The sequence below is a fragment of the Camelus ferus genome, chromosome 9, assembly GCF_009834535.1.
Source record: "Camelus ferus isolate YT-003-E chromosome 9, BCGSAC_Cfer_1.0, whole genome shotgun sequence".
NCBI lineage: Eukaryota > Metazoa > Chordata > Mammalia > Artiodactyla > Camelidae > Camelus > Camelus ferus.
In genome coordinates this window covers 10267239-10284859 of record NC_045704.1, presented here as the reverse complement: position 1 = coordinate 10284859, position 17621 = coordinate 10267239, and the positions used below count along the sequence as shown (strand labels likewise).

Sequence of the window (17621 nt, the reverse complement as noted above, 5' to 3'; positions counted from 1 at the left end):
CAGTGGGCTAACAGACCCACCGAGGCACCCTAGTGAGGAGGAAGATGGGCCACGCGACAGATTGGGGAGGGGGCAGGGCACGGCTCAGAGGATGCCCCCTCCCTTCAGCCAGCCCCCAGAGTGGGTGTGCGCACGTGTGTGTGTTGGAGAGGGGAGGGCATTTGTCCCGAGTCTCAAGGAGGGGGGGACGCCTTTAAGCCGAAACCCCGCCCCTCGGTCGTCATAGCAACGCCTCCCCCCACCCGGGGCTCCAACATTTCAGCAGGTGCCTGAGCTGGAGCTCCCACCGCCGCCGCCGCCCGTGCCTCCGGCTCCTCCGCGCCCTTGCCCTCGGCTCCCAGCCTCACTCGCCCGCTCCCCCTGGCGGAGCCGGCGCGACCCGGGGTGCCGCTGCCTGCCCCTCGCGCTCAGCTCCTGGAGGTGCCTCGCCCCTCTCCTTGCCACCTCGGAATCTCCCGCTGGCTCTTTTGCTCTTCCAAGTCTCCGGCTCTTTGCCCTTCCACCTGTTTCCCCAGAAAGACAGGATCCTGGTCCCTGCTACGTTCCTGGGGCCATGGCAGGCCTGGGCCCCGGCGGAGGCGATTCAGAGGGGGGACCCCGGCCCCTGTTTTGCAGAAAGGGGGCTTTGAGGCAGAAGGTGGTCCACGAAGTCAAGAGTCACAAGTTTACCGCTCGCTTCTTCAAGCAGCCAACCTTCTGCAGCCACTGCACTGACTTCATATGGTGAGGGAAGGGGGCTGGGGACGAGGGGACTAGGGCTAAAGACCCCTGGCACCATATCCCTGAATGATGAGGAAAGAGGGGGCTTTGGCCCTAGGGTCAGAGGGGGCTGGGGGCCTGAACTCTTGGGTCAGAGGGAGGAGGGGCTGCTGTCCTGGACTTCTGGGTTTGAAAGAAGGGGCTGGGGGCCTGGAGTCCTGGGTCTGAGAGAAGAGGCTCTGGGAGCTAGAATTTCTGGGTTCTGTGAAAAAGAGGCACCTGGGGCTCAGACTCCTGGGTCTTGCAGGAGGAGGATGGGAGGATGCAGGCCTCCTGTGATGGGCAAAGGTGAGGGGGCCAGGTACCCTTTTCTGCACTGACCTCAGATCCTTGACTCTTACAGGGGGATTGGAAAACAGGGCCTACAATGTCAAGGTAAGAGCTGGGGACCTGGACTCCTGGGACCCTCAGGAGGGTGGAGGCTGGAGCCCCACAGCCTAGGCTGCTGAACACACGTGTTCTCTGGTCCCCAGAGAGGCGCGGGGGAGCCCGGGGCGGGGGGTGTGGCAGAGACACAGCCTGCAGTGGGGAGGGAGCTCTGACGGCGGGGCCACAGCGGAGGTGGTGCTGGGGGCCCCTCCCTCGGCCAGCTCCAGGTGGGGACAGATATTTGGAGAATCTGTTACCATGGAAACAGGGAGATTTGGAAAAGGGGAGCTGAAGGGAGGGGGGCCGGAGATGCAAAGTCAGAGCCCCCCCCAGACTGCCGTTTCCATGACAACACCAATCGTCCTAGGCAGGGGCAGGGCGGGTGGGGTCACCAATGGGCGAGTGGGGACCGGGTGGGGCCGGCAGTTATGGGGGCCGGGAGAGGGGGACGAGTCCTAAAACACCAGCTGCTACTGCTGACAACAGTGAGTCAGGAAGCGGGGCGGGCCGGCAGCAGCGCCCCCAGACTCACTTCTGCCCAAGTTGATGCTCTCTGTTCTGCCGAAGGACATCTCTCTGTGTTTTCTCTCTTCTAGTCTGCCTGCCTGTCTCCTTGCTTTCTTATCTCTGTCTGTGGGTCTGTGTCTGTCTCTGTCTGTCTCTGTCTCTCTCCCTGTCTCCCTTTGGCTGGGTGTATGCACTGGGCTCTCTATGCTCTGTTTCTGTGATTCTCTGCATCTCTGTTTCTTTCTTTGGGTCCACCTTTTGAATTTCTGTCTCCAGTGCCTCTGCCTCTGTCTCTTTCTCTGTCTGTCTCTCTCTCTCTCTGCATGTCCAGGTCTCTCCTTTGATTTTTCCCTGTATTGAACCCTCTCTGTCTATCAGGATTTCTCTCTCTCTCTCTGGTTTTCTTTCTGTTGGGGTCTCTCCTTCTGTCTCTTTTTGATTTTCTGTCCATTGGATCCTCTCTCTGCCTCTGTGTCTCTATGACTCTCACCTTCAGTCTGCAGCTTTGTGGTTCATCGACGATGCCACGAATTTGTGACCTTCGAGTGTCCAGGCGCTGGGAAAGGCCCCCAGACAGACGTGAGTGCCCGGACACCTGGTTCTTCCTCCTCAGGCCGCACCCCCGCCCTCACCCCCTCGGCGTCCGTCCCAATTTCTCCTGCTATTTTTAAGGCTGGGAGGGGAGGGGGGCTGGAGAGATATGGAGAGCTAGTCTGGCCCAGATTCCCTGCCCTTGGCCTGGAAAGGGGGAATGAGAGGGGACTGAGACAGGCTGGGGACCCAAGTAGGGGACCAAGGAGGCAGGGGTAAGGGGACTTTGGCACTGGAGGAGGTGGGCTCTGATCCAGGAGTCAAGAGATTTTAAAAAATAGAGCTGAGGGAGAGAGAGAGAAATTGATGCAGGTACCAAGATCCTGAGATAAGACAGAGAGAGAATCTCAGGGATGCAGAAAAAGATAGACATCCAGACGGAGAGACTGAGGCAGAGTGACAGGAATGGAACAGAGACAGTGACACAGGAGGAAGGAAAAGAGGCCCCAGAGAGACTGAGAGAGTCAGAGGTGCAGATACCTGGAAAGAGAAACTGGAATAGAAAATGGAAGATACTCAGAACTGCTTAGGACGTGCTGAGGCGTTAGCGTGAGAGATCCTATAGTACATATGCACACACATGTGCCTATACAGACCCCTCCTGTGCACACACACATATACGCATATATGGACAACCCTGTGTGCACACACACATGATGTACAGATTCCCCGTGTGCACACACATGTGCATACACAATTCCCCCATGTGCATATGCATATGCAGACCACCCCGTGTGCACACACAAGTTCATGTGCAGATCACCTGCATGCACACACATATACGCATATACAAATCCCCTATGTGCACACACGTGTGTACAGATTCCTGTGTGCACATACATGTGCATATACAATTCCATGTGCACACACACATGTGCATGTACAGTTCCCCCATGTGCACACATACAGATACACACAACCTCTCTCTCCTTCCTCCCCCCACAACATCAGGGCCTACAAGAACTGTCAACTCTCCTTGCCCATCCCTGATCCCTCCTTCACTTTCTGTCTGGCCATGGGGCTCCTCTCCCTAAACTTCAGTTTCCCCATCTATAAAATGGGGCTGACCATCTAGTGTTGACCAATAGAACTTTCCACAATGATGGAAGCATTCTGTATCTTCGCTGTCCAGCTACCAGCCTCCATAGCTAGCTGCCGAGGGATGGAAATCCAAATTCGATTTAATGTGAATTGATTTCAGTTTAAATTGCCACCTATGGTCAGGGCTACCGTATGGGGTGACATCAATCTAGATGCCTCCAGGCTTGTTTTGACAGTTCAGTGAAGTCAGGCAGTTTAAGAGTCTAGCCCAGGGTGTGACACAGGGTTGAAGATGGTTTTAATGATTAGCAGATGGAGAAGGAAGCAGAATGACAAAGAGGGAGGGAGGGAGATGGCCACAGAAGTCCGTGAGGCCTTTTGCCAGCTTGTCAGATCAAGAAAACTGAAGTTTACATAGAGGATGTGACTTCAGAGAACGTATATTGAGCACCACTGTCTACCAGCACCTGTATCTGTTACGACTGGCTCTCTTGCTGCCCGCCTCCAGCACCAGCACTACATCTGACTTTTCCAATGCTCCTTGCATGCACTCATCAGGTATCTTGTATCCAGTATAGAACTGAATCCACGCAACAGCTTATGTTAGGTTTCGTTCCCATCTTCACCTGAGAGAGGTCCTGAGCCAGGGCACCTGGGCTTGACTCCCACCTCCACCATGTGCGGGCTCTGTGACCTTTTGGAAGGTCATAGTTTACCTCTCTGCACCTCTGGAGTTCCTCATCTGTAAAATGACAATGATGGCCATCCCCTCACCTTTAGGGACTAAATGAGTCAAATACGTGGGACAGCACTTGGTACACAGCAAAAGACGAAAGATTGATGATTTCCATTGCAAAATTGTTCCTATTCCCGACGAGGAAACTGAGGGAAATAGTGAGGATGAGGACTTTCCTGATACCACTCTGGGTTTCTCTTTCTTCGTGAAGCCTTGAGCTTTCCATCTTGTTGTGGGCAGCGCAGATCAAGGGCTGAAGAGGTGCTCGATGCGTGACGAGCATGACGTCGCTTAGTCTCCACCAGTGCCCTTTCCAGGAGGGCTCTGGCTCCGTTTAACAGGGAGGAAGCCTGAGCCTCTAAAGAGGGTGGTGTGGGGGGGCGGGCCTAGCTCAGTGGTAGAGCGCATGCCTCGCATGCACAAGCCCTGGGTTTAATCCCCAGTACTTTCATTAAAAAAACAAACAAACTTAATTACCTCCCCCACCCCACAAAAAAACTTTAAATAAAATGAAAATAAAAAGGGCAGTTTGGAGGGAGGCCACACAGCTGGGTAGTGAGCAGAGTCAAAATCTAGCCTCTGGTCTTTCCCAGTACCGTGTCCTTTTTAGTAGCTCTTTTCACCTCCTATGTCAGGTGTCCTGCTGGGAATTTTCACCCACAGTATCTCATTTTGTGCAGTAGGAACCCTTTGGACTAGGGTCAGCTGAAGATCTTTAGAGATCCAGAGCATTAAAAGTGATCACGGCCACTGCCAGCACCCTCTTTCCACCAAGTAGGATTCAAAATATCATCCCCACTAAACCGTAAAATAAATGGAAGTCCCAGAATGCCCTGAATTTCCACCCTAGGATAACTCTTGCAATGCATTCCTAGAAAAAGGCAAATATCAAATTATCTAACACTCCGACATTGCTGAGGGTGGAAGGAGGGATGTTTTACTGGTATCCTAAGTGCATGCTTAATTAGACTCGACATTTAGCAGTGCTTCAAGATATAGATTGTTTACTTCCACCTGGCAGAGGAGGATGCTGGGGCTGAAAAGTGGGCATGTACTTGCCTGAAATCACGCAGCTGGGAAGTGGCCTGCCTCTTAATTAAACCCAGGGGCTACATGAGGACTGCAATAAAATCACTAATAATAACCATAGCAGTGGGAACAGCAGTAAAAGTAACAGTACCGAGCACATTTAACAGGCCAGGCCCTGCTAAGGGGTTTACACCTAATCTTTCATTTAGGATGCCTGAGGCCTTAAAACTGAGAGGTCATAGTCTCCACTCCACAAGGGGCTCAGAGAAGGCAGATTATCAGGGGGCAGACATTGAGGGAGGCTGACAGTGAATAAACTGGGGTTCATGGTGGCCCACAAGTCCTCAAAGAACAGTTTGTGGAAGGCTGAGGTGGGTAGGGACTATGGGACGTTGGAAACCTCCCCTCGCTTCAGGTTCATCCCAAGTGCCACCGTGTTTTGAAATCTTCTCTGATCAGCCTGTTTCAAAATTCAGTTCCCCCCACCCCAGCAACCCACTTGCCTGCTCCATTTTTGTCCAGAGCACCTGTTAGCATCCATCGTACTGTATATTTTATTTATCACGTTCATTTTCTGTCTCCCAGCACTAGAAAGTAAACTCCACATAGACAGGAGTTTTTATTTGCTTTGGTTTTGTTTTGTTTTGTTTTGCTTTTTCATGGCTAGGTCCCAGCTCCAAGAACAGTAGGAGCTTAATAAATATTGTAGAGTGAGTGAGTGAGGTGAAGCAGCAGGAAGACTGGGAGAGCAAGGAGGAAGGAGGAAGGGTATAAAGGGATGCTCTTTTAGGACACCCTCCCGACCCCTTCTGATCGACTCCTCCCTGCCCCCAGGATCCCCGGAACAAGCACAAGTTCCGTCTGCACAGCTACAGCAGCCCCACCTTCTGCGACCACTGCGGCTCCCTCCTCTACGGGCTGGTGCACCAGGGCATGAAATGCTCCTGTGAGTCTACGCTTTCCGCGCCTGCCAGAACTTGGCGCTTCCCGGGCCCTTGCCAAAGGGCAGGGTCGGGGTTTCGGGGAATGCTGGGGAATGGAGTCTGGCGTTGGGGCTGGGGCCTGAAGTGCCCGTCCGGGTTTCGTCCCCACAGGCTGCGAGATGAACGTGCACCGGCGCTGTGTGCGCAGCGTCCCCTCTCTGTGCGGTGTGGATCACACCGAGCGCCGCGGCCGCCTGCAGCTGGAGATCCGGGCTCCGACCTCGGATGAGATTCACGTCACGGGTGAGCCCCGCCCCCTCGCCTGGCCCCACCCCTTTAGCCAAGCGTGAGGGACCCATGGAATTCACCTGAGCTGCCTACCTCCCAACCCGGGAAGCCCACTCCCCTCTCGCAGGTCACGCCCACACTCCTGACCCCACCTGCAAAGGCTGAGCCCCACCCTGCCACGCCCCTTCTAGCTGGACACCAGGCCTCCAGCCTCGCCTCTGGCGACTTTCTGTCCCTCTTAATGACTAGGCACCCAGGTCCTCGAGAGGCAGGGATGAGAAAGGACCCAATTCAGAGGAGGCTCAGGTTACTACTGGTGATACGGCCAGGGTCCTGGCTCCTGGGTCCTAGTGGAAAAGGGGCTTTGGGTCTGATCTCTGGGTCACTACCTGGGAAAGGGCTTCGTGCCCTGCCTCCCGAGTGCTGGAGAAGCAAGAGATCAAAGCCAGCTAGCCATGAGAAACGAGGCTGGAAGACCGGAATTCTTGATTGCTGACTAGGGGAGGGCTAGGGAGCCTCTTCCTCCATCTCTAAACCCGTCTACCCTCCTCCGCCTTCTCCCCCAGTTGGCGAGGCCCGTAACCTCATCCCAATGGACCCCAATGGTCTGTCTGATCCCTATGTGAAACTGAAGCTCATCCCAGACCCTCGGAATTTGACAAAACAAAAGACCCGGACGGTGAAAGCCACGCTAAACCCTGTGTGGAACGAGACCTTTGTCTTGTGAGCCTCGGGCGCAAGGGAGGCTGTGATGGCTGATCTGAGGGTCCTGGCGGCCTACAAGACCCCAGAGAACAGCTGGTGGGAGGTGTTTGGATAGAGGGAACCTCAAAAAGGGCAGAAAAAGGTGGTGGGAGAAGAAAATGGAGTGAATGAGGGAGAGGGATGGAGATAAAGAAGGTGAGAGACAGACAGACGTCTATGTGTTTAATCTCCATCAAATCCCACTGCTTCGGAGTGACACAGATCAGAGAAAGACAGACAGACACAGACTCAGAAGAAGAGAGACAAACCCAAAGAGAATCACAGATGGAATGGGAGGGGGGAGTGATGTGTGGGTGGCCGGGGGAGAAAGAGAAGCCAACTGACAGAAAGACAGAAGGACAGATCTGGAGGGAGGAGAGGGGCCCTGAGCGTAGGAGAGATCTGGATAGAGAGGCCAGGAGACAGGGATGGGGACAGGCCAGGGAGGGAGGGAGGGAGACTGAGACCCGAGTGGTCTAGGTTTACTTAGGGGCCAGGGAGGGAGAGAGACCCTCTTCCAGAGGACCAGGTGTAGGAAGACAATTTATGGAGCAGGAGAGGCCCCAGCTCACTGAGTTCGCCTCCTCCAGCACCAAGGATGGGGAGGTGGGGGAGCCACGAGCTGGGCCCCTCACTGCACCCCTCCCTTCCCGCAGCAACCTGAAGCCGGGGGACGTGGAGCGCCGGCTCAGCGTGGAGGTGTGGGACTGGGACCGGACTTCGCGCAACGACTTTATGGGTGCCATGTCCTTTGGCGTCTCGGAGCTGCTCAAAGCGCCAGTGGACGGCTGGTGAGAGCCTGGGCGGGGCCTCCGCCCCCGCATCTCCGTCTGTTTGTGGTCTCTCCCCTTCTAGGCCACTATCTTCTCTCTACCTCTCTGTCCTTCTTTTTCCCCTTTTCCCCCGTCCCTCTCTCCTTATCTCACTCTTTCTCTCTCCATCTCTGTCTCTCTGTCTCTTTCCCCCCTTCTGATGTCTCTGCCTTTCCTGTGGGTGCCCTCCCCCACCCCTCCCCAACCGTCTCCCCTATTCCTCCTGCCCTGCTCTGGTCTCTGTCTGTATGTCAGGTACAAGTTACTGAACCAGGAGGAGGGCGAATATTACAATGTGCCGGTGGCTGATGCTGACAACTGCAGCCTCCTCCAGAAGTTTGAGGTACCCAGACCCTGGCTTCCCCACGGAAAGCCCAGCCCAGCCTCCCATGGTTCAGTTGGCCTTTCCCAAACTACCTCTGTTTGCCTGCTGATCCTTGGCCTAAAACTCCCAGAAGATCCCGGAGTTCCTTCTTCTGCTTTTCCAGGGGCCCCCTGCCCTAGGGTCTGATGAGAACTCAAACTTCTATCCATCCCCATGGCTTGGAGGTCTGGGGGCCCCCACCCCCTGCTCTAGGGCAATCTCCTACCTCTCTGGGGGCTCTGACGTGGGGCTCTTTCTTCTCCCCCAGGCCTGTAACTACCCCCTGGAACTGTATGAGGTGAGTAGAGCTGAGGCCTGGAGTGGAAACTGCTTAATTCCTGTGGTCTGGATCCCACGCCCACCTCCCACCCCTCTGATGCCTGTCCTCATGTCCATGCACACGGGCGGGGCACATAGCTGGCAGTGGGTCTTGGCTTGCTGAGCAATCCTGGCTCTCCAGAGGTGAATCTGACCCTCAGGCAGCTCCCCAAGGTAGGGACACAGTGACAGATACTTAGATTCCAGGATGATGTGCTAAATTAGAGGTAGCCCAGGGAACTGAAGAAGCATAGAGGAGGCACTAACCCAGCCTGGGTTGGGGGTTGCGGGGGGAGGTGGTCAGGGAGGGCCTCCCTAAGGAGATGACAGCTGAATTGCTCCTTGAGTTTTTCTGTCTACTTATCACTGTGGCCTCTCTCTCCTCCATTGGTTTTTTCACTTACTGAACACCTCTTTCCTGAGGTTTCACATAAACCATGCCCTATTCTGGGAGTAGAATCAGGCCATTCCCTGGGGAGTTCCTCTTTCAAAGCAGGAGAAATCTACAGATAGAGAAGGAATGTATATGATAATGAAAATGGCCTTGGGCACTGGGGAGTCCTAAGAAGCACCTGGCAGGACCAGAGAGAGTCCCAGATAGCTTCCTAGAGAGGATGTGCTGGGTTCCCCAGGCAAAGAAGAGGGAGACCAGATTTTCAGGTCAAAGGAAGGATTGCTTTCTCCCTCATTTATTCTTTCAAAACACATTTTCTTGAGCACTCTGTGTCCAAGGAATGGTTTGAGTCACTGGGGACATAGCCAGAAACAAGAAGAGAGAGAAAAAATAAATCCCTGCCCTCATGGGGGCTTACACTCAGAGAAAGACATTAAACAAAATAAAGGAGCAAATGAGAATGTGTGAGAAGGTGATGAGTGATATGGAGAAAAATAAACATTAAGGAGGCTAGGGAGTGCAGCTGGGGAAAGTTTCTGTGATTTTAATGGCAGTGAGCAGAGAAGGCTTCACTGAGACAGTGACTGTTGGGCAAACCGAGAGAGTGAGCTATGAGGACAGTGGAGAGCTTTCCAGGCAGAGGGAAGATCACATGCAAAGGCCCTGAGGTGGGAGCAATGTCTTCACAGCAAGAAGGTGAGATGCTAGAGCCGAGGGAGGGGTGAGGGTGGGAAGAAGTAGGAGATGGAGTCAGAGAGGGAAGAGGTGGGGGACAGCTTGGTCATTTATTGGAAGGATTTGGGTTTTAAACCCAGTGAGATGGGAAGGGCATTGGAGGTGACCTGAGAGGATTTAAATTTGGACAAGATTTAAATTTGGACAGCCTCAGTGTAGAGAATAGGTGTAGAAAAGTGAAAGAAGACTATTGTGAAGACCCAGAGGGGAGTTGCTGGTAGCTTGGCTCAGGAGGACAATGGTAGGAAAGGTGTTCAGATTCTGCATATGCTCTGGAGGTTGAACAATAGAACATGCATCCAGTACCCATCTCCTGAGACCTTCATCTACTCAACATCTTCTTGCTAAAACCCCAGCCACACGCTGGGTGATGGTGAAGAAACAGAAAATAGGGAGACAGGCTCTGGCTTTAATGGATTTTGATTTCTGGCTCTGCTTTTTACCTGCTGTGTGACTTTGGGCAAGTTACTTAATGTATCTGTGTCAGTCTCCTCTTCTCTAAAATGGGGAGCAGTAGGGTGATAAGGATTTTCCAGAGGATTAATGGCATATACTAAGCTATCTAAGTGCTACTTGAATAATAAATAAACCCTCCAGGCCATGGGAAATTAGAGAAAGTTCTTAAGTCAAGGAGGAGGGTGGAGACAACATTTTTTCTCCATCTTCCCATCTGTCCATTTCTCCCCATCCCTTTTGTCCTTGGATGCTGTCTCTCTTCGGGATACCTCCTTATCCCCTTCTGGGGTCTGACTACCTCCGGATCTCTCCCCTTTCTCACAGAGGGTGCGGATGGGTCCCTCTTCCTCTCCCATCCCCTCCCCATCCCCCAGCCCCACCGACTCCAAGCGCTGTTTCTTCGGGGCCAGCCCTGGACGTCTGCACATCTCCGACTTCAGCTTCCTCATGGTTCTGGGAAAAGGCAGCTTTGGGAAGGTTGGATTTCTGGGGCTCTGGGGGAAGGGGAGGATGTCTGAGGAGGGGTCAGGGTTCTGGTTCTTAGAGATGAAGCGGTGGTGGAGGGACTGTAGGCTGTTGAGTCTCCAAAGAGGGTTTGATGGGGCCTCTTGTGTTGCTGGAGAGGAGATGTGTAAACATGTGGATAATTTTCCCTGAGAGAGTGGTTAGCAAAGTTGGGGCACCGGGTCTCCTGAGAGGGAGAGGGCGGACCTGGGATTCCTTTGCATTGTGTCCCTGAAATGGAGGGGCAGAGACCTGCCCCATTGGGTTCCCAAAACTGACTGGGCCTTTCTGGCCTCTGTCCCTAGGTGATGCTGGCAGAGCGCAGGGGCTCCGATGAGCTCTATGCCATCAAGATCCTGAAGAAAGACGTGATTGTCCAGGATGATGACGTGGACTGCACCCTGGTGGAGAAACGCGTGCTGGCCCTGGGGGGCCGAGGCCCCGGAGGCCGGCCTCACTTTCTCACCCAGCTTCACTCCACCTTCCAGACCCCGGTAAGAAAAGAGAGGGGAGAGGCTGTCTCAGGACCACCCCCCACTGGATGGATCAGGCATTTGCTTTGAGATTCTGAGTTTATGGCAGGGCCAAAGACCTCTATGAACTCTGATTGGACGTGGCCGGCTCTTCAGTGGGTGTGGCCAGAATTCAGGTGCCCTGAAGGGGCGTGGCCAGGAGACTAGGATTCCCCAAGTGGGCGTGCCCTGACCCAGCTAAGTCTTGAGTGGGTGTTTTTTGAGTAACAGCTTCTGGAGTAAAGGATTTCGTGGAGAACACCTTCCGAGTGAGCTTGCCTACAGCTGGGCTCTGGGTAATGAGGTTGTCACTCTTGGATTCTGAGTTTAGGACTGGTCAAACACAGTATTTCCCCAAGACTGTGTCATGGGACAAGAAGTCCAGAACCATCAGAGGTTTGAGAGGGTGTGACTCTACTTCCAAGAGCTCTGAAGGGATGAGCCAGCTTCCTGGATTTTTTTTAATTAATATTAATTGCAAGTGAGGCCTGAACAACTTTGATTCCTAACAGGTGGCCAGGATTGCATATGCATGTGGGTGAATATGGAAAAAGGTTTCAGTATTCCTCGGGTTTCAAGCGAATGGTGGGCCTCAGTCTTCAATTCTGAGAAGCAGGGACCAGAACGCCTGTTCGGAGTAACAGGGGATGGGGTGGGTGAAGATTCTGAGGTGGCCGGTTCAGAATCTTCGGGGCCACCAGGTGGGCATAGACAATTGCTCTCTGGATATCTGACTGGGTGGATGCAGAGCCTTCCACGTTTGTCTTGAACGGGCAGGAATGGATGTTTCCTAACCCTGGTGGGCGTGTCCTTGCCTCTGAGTCCCTTTCGCTCCTCCCCAGGACCGCCTGTATTTTGTGATGGAGTATGTCACCGGGGGCGACTTGATGTACCACATTCAGCAGTTGGGCAAGTTTAAGGAGCCCCATGCAGCGTAAGTCTTGGCCAACGCGGGGGGTAGGGGGCGGGGGGCGGGTAGGTGGAAGGCAGTGGGGTCCAGCCTCTGACCTTCTGACTCCCCACCCCCTCCTCCAGGTTCTACGCAGCAGAAATCGCCATCGGCCTCTTCTTCCTTCACAATCAGGGCATCATCTACCGGTGAGCAGTCCCCGGCCTTTCAGTGGAGAGAATCCGATCCTTACAGGGGAAGGGAATTAAACTAAAGGTTCTAGCCTGTTGAACTCTGCCCTTCCTGCAATTCCTACCCACTCCACCCTACTCACCCCCAGGGACCTGAAACTGGACAACGTGATGCTGGATGCTGAAGGACACATCAAAATCACTGACTTTGGCATGTGTAAGGAGAACGTCTTCCCCGGGACCACAACTCGCACATTCTGTGGGACCCCAGACTACATAGCCCCCGAGGTAACCCTACCTCCCCTGCTCTTGGCTTTCTTCAAGTTCACTGAGTGGGTGTGGCAGACTGTCTAGTGTTCATAACAGGGGGGCCTGACCCTGGGATCTTTACGAGAGTCATGGGTGTTGCAACAGTGAGCAGCACAGAGGCTTACACATGGAGCATTGTAAGTGGGCGGAGCTGGGTCTCTAAATAGGCAAAGTGGGTGGGACCTGTGGGTGAATGTTCTAAAGAGCAGGACCAGCTCTTAAAGATTCTAAAAGAACAGGAAGACTCTCAGTTACTGGACTGTTCTAAGAGGGTGGAGATGATTTCCAGTGTACTCTGAGTGGGTGGGGCCCAGCCTCCATGAGCACTAGGCATGTGGAGGCTGTCTCCTGAATATTTCAAGTGGGCAGAGAATGCTCTGACTTTCGGGGGTGGGGGTGGTTAATGATCTGACTGTATATGAGTAGATTGAGCACATGTCCTGACTTTTCTCACTTGAAGGAGGAGGTGAGGTTGGTGGTGTGGTCCTTGATCCTTCTTGGCAATGTCTTCTTGACCTTTCTTCTATGCCAGTGCCCTAGTACTCAATGCCAATGGTTTCAAACCATAGCTGATGATCAGAATCACTTGGGAAGATTTAGAGACACACACACATCTTCCTGCTTCTAACTCTGGTTTATTGTGGTTAGAATTCTGCCGGGTTGGAAACATCTATTTTAAAGAGCCCCCTAGATGAATCTGGTATGTATCCAGATTTAAGACACCCTGGTATCTGAAATTCTGCCCTAAGTACCTGATATTGTAAGGAGAGAGTCCAGTTACCTAAACATCTAGATGGGTAGGACTTGTGACTGGCCCTTAGGTAGCTGGTTTTTTGTTTGTTTGTTTGTTTTTTTGGAGGTACTGGGGACTGAACCTAGGACCTCATGCATGCTAAGCACACACTCTACCACTGAGCTGTTACCTTTCCCCCAGATAGTCTTTTTATTTTGGACCAAAGGAATGTCCTAAGTAGGTAGAGTTTGTTTCCCAAATTCTCCAAAGGATGGAGATCTGGCCAAAGTGTTCTGAGTGGGAAGGGTTTGTACTGAAAACACTTAAAGTGGGTAGGGTTCTCAGGTGGTGAAGCCAGAGGGACTTTATGTTTTTTAAAGCACAAATCATAATTCCTTGCCTTCCTTGCTTCCCTGCCAGATCATTGCCTACCAGCCCTATGGGAAGTCTGTTGACTGGTGGTCCTTTGGGGTTCTGCTGTATGAGATGTTGGCAGGACAGGTAAAGGAAGCTGGGGAGAGGCTGGCTTTGCTAAAGGCAGCACAAAGTGGGTGCCGCCTGTTACATGGACACTATTTCAGGAAAAGCAGGTCAGGAAGAGATGCCTATAGGCTAACGTGGTGTGCTAAGCTGTGGGGAGGCCGTGCCACATGCGAGAGCGCTCTCCATGGTCCTGAAGCATTATCATCCCACAGGCTAGGGGTTCTTCAACTTTTTATGTGCCACAGACCCCCTACCAAGAATAATGTTTTTAAAAGCATGAAATAAAATAATAGCATTATAAAATAAGCCAATCATATTGAAATATGGTTATCAAAATGTTAAAAGTTTAATTGAGTCTCATTTAACCAACTAAGTAAATTTGACTTAAATGTGTGTGGTTGTCTAAATATATTAGAATATGGACATACACGTGGCTTCCTACTAATAAATTAAATGGTAATACTTCACAGAAATAAGAGGTAAATAGGAAGGTCTACCAGTAAGTCTGAGTAGAGATGACTGATATTTTGAGATATCTGCAACTCTTGTATGATAAGAAAATACCTGATATCCATTGGTGATGAAGTCACAACTACTACTGCTGTGGTTTGTCGCCTACATTCATACTTGAAGGGGCTGCTGAATTTCAGTTAGAGATTTTAAAAAATAAAGATGCATTTTTCTCCTGTCCAAGTTTACGAACCCCCTCATTTGTATAAACAGACCCTCTAGAACCCACATTACAAAGCCTCACCTGGGCACTGCTTTTCCTAACCCCAGAAGACTGGAGGACACTCAACTAACTAGGAGATGGATTTTTACAGCTTTTCCTGCAGTTTTTCTCTCTTCTATTTAACTGACATATTGCCTAATTAGCACCCTGCTGATTTACATAGCAGATAAAGAGAGGGAGCAGCAAAGAGGTGCAGAGAGCTGAAGCATCTGAGATAGAAAATAAGAGAGTCTGAGACTGAGAAAGATACAATTTTGGTGGTTTGGTCAAATTTCCCCCTAGGAATTTAGCAGGGGTGGTGTGTGTTCATGGTGGGTGATGGCGGGAAGGTAGTTTGTCAAGTCTCTCACTCTTTGTCCTCTCTACTTCCTTAGCCCCCCTTTGATGGGGAGGACGAGGAGGAGTTGTTCCAGGCCATCATGGAACAAACTGTCACCTACCCCAAGTCACTTTCCCGGGAAGCTGTGGCCATCTGCAAGGGGGTGAGAGCCCCCTGACTCCCAGATTCTCTGGACCCACAGCTTATACACCCCACTGCTGCCAACTGGGGCTGCCACACAGGGCCTCTATTCACATTAGAAATCTCCCACTCCTCAAGTCCCTTTACTTCCATCTGCTGAAAAAGTTTATACAGAGATTTTGTTAGAACGATAGATAATGTCCTGCCCTGCTGCCACCTCCCATCCAAGGATGGCCTCTACCCCATCCTCCTCTGCTGTCCCCACTTCCCAGCTCACTCCAGAAAGTGCTAGATGGCCAGGGCCTTCCTCTCCAGCCCTGGGTGGGTCGGATGAACCTGACTTCTGCCATTTTTCTTCCTGCAAGCAAATCAGCCGAACTCTGGGAGCCCCAGTCTCCTCCTCTGGGGTTGGGGAGTTAAGGGAGGAGGAAAAGGCTAGCCAATGGCAGCCTTTTGACAGGTGTCAGTTAGCACACTTCTGCTTCTAGCTCCTGTCTCCATGTCCCTCTGACTGTCTCTCTCTGGGTTTCTGTCCCATCCCTCTGCCTCCATCGGCACTTGATGGGGCTTTCTGTGTCTCTATCTTTTCTGTGTCCTTTGGGATCTCTGTCCACCTTTTGCACCTTTGTCCTCCTCTCTCTGGGTCTCTCTCCTACCCTTTCTCTGAGTCCTTACCCTCAAATCGGGTCTTTATCCCTCTCCCTGGATGTTTGTCTCCTGGGTCTCCGTCCCCCTCTCTTTTTCCCCCACCTCTGCCCCTGCACCATCTCTACCTTCTCTGGGTCTCTGTCCTCCCCACTGAGTAACCCCTCTCTCTGGATCTCTATTCCCCATTTTCTCTGGGTCTTCAATCTCTCTCTCTCTCTCTCTCCCCTTCTCTCTCTCTCCCTCTCTCTCTCTCTCTCTCCCTCCCCCTCCCTCCCTCCCTCCCTCTCCTTCCCTCTTTCCCTCTTTCCCTCCATTCCCCCACCTTGGATTCTTCCACCCCTCTTTCCCCTCTTCTCTTTCTGGGTTTCTCTGCCCCACACACTCTCACACCTTGATTCTGCTTCTTTCTTTGTCTGTCCCTGGGTCTCTGGGTTTGGATTTCACCCACCCCATCTCATTCATCCCCCCTCCCTCTTTCTCCCTCTCTTCTTTCCCCTCCCTCCCCCTCCCTCCGCTTCCCTTGCTGTTCATTCTGGATCTCTGTGCTTGTGTCTCTCTGTTCCTCCTTCCTTGTCTTCCTCTCTCTCTGTCGGTCTCTGGGCCTCCCTGTCTGGGACTCTGTCTGTCCGTCTGTCTCTTTCTGTGTTTCCCACAGTTCCTAACCAAGCACCCAGCAAAGCGCCTGGGCTCAGGGCCAGACGGAGAACCCACCATCCGAGCTCATGGCTTTTTCCGCTGGATCGACTGGGACCGGCTGGAACGACTGGAGATCGCGCCTCCGTTCAGACCCCGCCCGGTCAGTCACCTTCTGGAAACAAAACCTTGGCCTCTGGGGATGGGATACCCCTGAGTTCCAATACCTATATGTGGAGATGGGGTGGGGTTCCCTGTGGAGACACCCTAAAGAGAGATGCAGAGGCCATGAAGGTTGTGCAGAGGAGACAGGAGATGGATATGGGGACATAGACACTCCAGGAGCGGGCAGAACTTCATGTTTCCCTCGCGTTGTTTCCCACAGTGTGGCCGCAGCGGCGAGAACTTCGACAAGTTCTTCACGCGAGCAGCGCCAGCGTTGACACCGCCAGACCGCCTAGTTCTGGCCAGCATCGACCAAGCCGATTTCCAAGGCTTCACCTATGTCAACCCGGATTTCGTGCACCCAGATGCCCGCAGCCCCATCAGCCCAGCGCCTGTGCCAGTCATGTAATCTCACCTGCTGCCACTAGGTGTCCCCATGGCTCCCTCTGCCACGCCTGCCTTACTTCCCCACCCCCTTTCCAATTCTAGATCTTGTTCCCCAGCATTCTGGCCTCTGCCTCCTGGGTTCTAGATGCCCCTCCCCAGCGTTCCTGGCATTCTAAACTCCATACAGTCTCTAGAGCCGGACCGTGTTCTAGATTCTGCCGCGTTGAGCCCTAGATTCTGACCTGCCTCAGTGTTCAGGACTCCGCTCCATCAAGTTCCAGAACCACCAACACCATCCCAACTCTACTGAGTTCTAGACTCCATCTTGCTAGAATCTATGCCTCGCCTTTCTCCTCCTCCCCTGGGAAATAGTCTCATGTGGTGGAACTATTCCAGACTCTGATTCCAGAATAATCCCCTCCTCCAAGGCCCCACCTACCTGCACTGCATTCTGGAGTAAGTGGGAGGCTGTGCCCCCATGCTCCAGCACCCCACTTCTATGCTCTGGAGACTCCTGGGATGTATGGAGGATTCTTTCCCCAACTGTTCCCAGTCAGCTTTTGTCCTAGACTCCCCCATTCTAAACCCATCACTGCATGGCTCCAGTCTTGCTCGGAACCCTACCCCCACCCCAATGCCTGCCACTCTTGGGGATTCTCCCCCTCTCTTCTTCTTTGCCTCTCCCACCTGGCCACAGCTGCTGGAGAATAAATTTGGGATGCTGATGCTGAAGTGTTTGGATGTTTTCTTCTAAGCTTGGAGAATGAAGGGGGTGTGGAGCTGGGACAATGACTGTATATAGAAATAAACAGAGAGAGAAAGAGACAGAGAGATAGAGACTGGGGAGGGGACAGCAGAGAGAGAGGGGGAAAGCAGAGACCCATAAAGTGAGAGAAAATACCCACGGC

General features: G+C 52.7%; 1 protein-coding gene across 1 annotated transcript; it reads left to right on the top strand.

The window, feature by feature from the left end:
• The first annotated feature begins 307 nt into the window (after positions 1-307).
• Positions 308-17437, top strand: PRKCG (protein kinase C gamma). The gene is made up of 18 exons (XM_032487716.1): positions 308-723; positions 1103-1134; positions 2132-2214; positions 5867-5978; positions 6127-6258; positions 6810-6966; positions 7644-7778; positions 8055-8142; positions 8432-8461; positions 10391-10543; positions 10876-11064; positions 11925-12016; positions 12118-12180; positions 12312-12450; positions 13625-13705; positions 14795-14902; positions 16184-16324; positions 16547-17437. The coding sequence occupies exons 1-18, from the start codon at positions 554-556 to the stop codon at positions 16733-16735; spliced, it is 2094 nt and encodes a 697-aa protein (XP_032343607.1). The 5' UTR covers positions 308-553; the 3' UTR covers positions 16736-17437.
• The last annotated feature ends 184 nt before the right edge of the window (positions 17438-17621 follow it).